Source organism: Daktulosphaira vitifoliae, unplaced genomic scaffold (assembly GCF_025091365.1).
Source record: "Daktulosphaira vitifoliae isolate Bord-2020 unplaced genomic scaffold, ASM2509136v1 Scaffold_2410, whole genome shotgun sequence".
In the NCBI taxonomy this organism is placed as follows: Eukaryota; Metazoa; Arthropoda; class Insecta; order Hemiptera; family Phylloxeridae; genus Daktulosphaira; species Daktulosphaira vitifoliae.
This window is the reverse complement of record NW_026101970.1, coordinates 1-1,367: the sequence shown is the minus strand read 5'-3', so window position 1 is coordinate 1,367 and position 1,367 is coordinate 1. Positions and strand designations below refer to the sequence as shown.

The following is a 1,367-nucleotide window of genomic DNA, read 5'->3' as shown; positions in this document are numbered from 1 at the left end:
AACCGGTACACATGGATAAAATTGTCCCTTCACTGTTATTTAACATGCATACAATGAAGTAGGTTAAATATAATTATTTTCACTTAAGCATAAAGAAATTAGTTTTAAAATTAAATGTGTTATTTTAATAATGTTTATTTTAATGTTAAAAATTCAAGAGCTATGGTAAAATTTCATCTATTGTAGTAAAAACATGTTTTTTCCTAAATTTAGCAAAATGATATTATCATATTTCTGAATTAAAAATATATTATCTTTTAAAATGAAAAAAAGATCACAAGTAAGTATTTAAATTAAAATTTTGTATAGCCTGAAAAATTAATATTTTACATAGATGAGTTATTTTCTCAGATATGAAAATTTATTAAATGTTTTCTAGAATTTATTGTACATATTATAACTGGAGTTATATTGGTGGCTTTTGCGCCCATGACTATATATTAATAAATAAAATAAATAATTAATAAACATAAATTTAACAATAATAAAAATTATTTATTAGTGCCAAATCTGATATAGTGACAGATAATTTAATATCAGAAGAAGTAAATGATAAAAATGACTCTTATTCTTTGGCTGAGTCTTGTTTGCGCGAACTTATTGGAAGAGCTTCATTTGGACATGTAAAAAGTGTTATACGCCCCGTTCTTAAGTATGGTTAATTTGGATTATTATATTATAAAGTTTATTTAAGTAATTTTTTTCTTTTAGACACTTAGATGCCCATCATATGTGGGTACCAAATGCTTTTGCAACACAATGTTTTAGGATTTTGATGTTTTCCATTCAATCTCAATATTCATATGCTGTAGTTGAAACTTTAATGACACATTTGGATGAAAATACCAATGCATCACCTAAAATTCGTACTAGTATTGCTGATGTTTTGTCAAAGATAATCGCTATTGCTGCTAATGAGAGTGTTGGACCTACAGTTTTGGAAATTATTAATTCTTTATTGACTAATTTAAGAACATCAGTCACTAGAAGACCACAATCTAATATTGGTGTTGCCGAATCAGATGGAGAAAACGAGTATCGGGAAGCACTTATTCATGCTCTTGGAGAATTTGCAGCTCATCTACCAGATTATCAAAAAATAGAAATTATGATGTTTATAATGTCAAAAGTTCCTCAGTTTAAGTCTTCAAATAGTCCCAATGATCTTCATGTTCAGAGAATGTGTTTAAAATCACTTTTGATGGTAATTTATTCATAATACTTATTTTTAGTTGAATCATTTTGACATAATTTTGCAACATTTGTTGTTACCAAGTTTAAAATATATATGTTATAAAGAATTCGTAATTATAAAAGTGTTAAAGCTTTCATGGATTGTCTTGTTGCTTGAAAGCTTAAGAATGTAT

The 1,367-nt window shown here is 26.3% G+C and overlaps 1 protein-coding gene across 2 annotated transcripts; it reads left to right on the top strand.

Moving 5' to 3' along the window:
- Positions 1 to 6: 6 nt before the first annotated feature.
- LOC126909939 (protein EFR3 homolog cmp44E-like) lies at positions 7 to 1,251 on the top strand. Of its 2 annotated transcripts, none has more exons than XM_050692345.1 (3): positions 7 to 58; positions 503 to 652; positions 712 to 1,251. In XM_050692345.1, the coding sequence occupies exons 1-3, from the start codon at positions 12 to 14 to the stop codon at positions 1,217 to 1,219; spliced, it is 705 nt and encodes a 234-aa protein (XP_050548302.1). In that variant the 5' UTR covers positions 7 to 11; the 3' UTR covers positions 1,220 to 1,251. The 2 variants fall into 2 exon arrangements, with proteins under 2 accessions (XP_050548302.1, XP_050548303.1); XM_050692346.1 differs by having other exon boundaries at positions 43 to 58; positions 520 to 652.
- The last annotated feature ends 116 nt before the right edge of the window (positions 1,252 to 1,367 follow it).

Excerpts from the sequence above, each read along its gene's own strand:
- LOC126909939 (XM_050692345.1), top strand. The coding sequence starts at position 12 with ATGGATAAAATTGTCCCTTCACTGTTATTTAACATGCATACAATGAA. Across the intron at positions 59-502 it reads TTTAACATGCATACAATGAA|TGCCAAATCTGATATAGTGA; the intron begins GTAGGTTAAATA and ends ATTATTTATTAG. Across the intron at positions 653-711 it reads GTTATACGCCCCGTTCTTAA|ACACTTAGATGCCCATCATA; the intron begins GTATGGTTAATT and ends TTTTTCTTTTAG.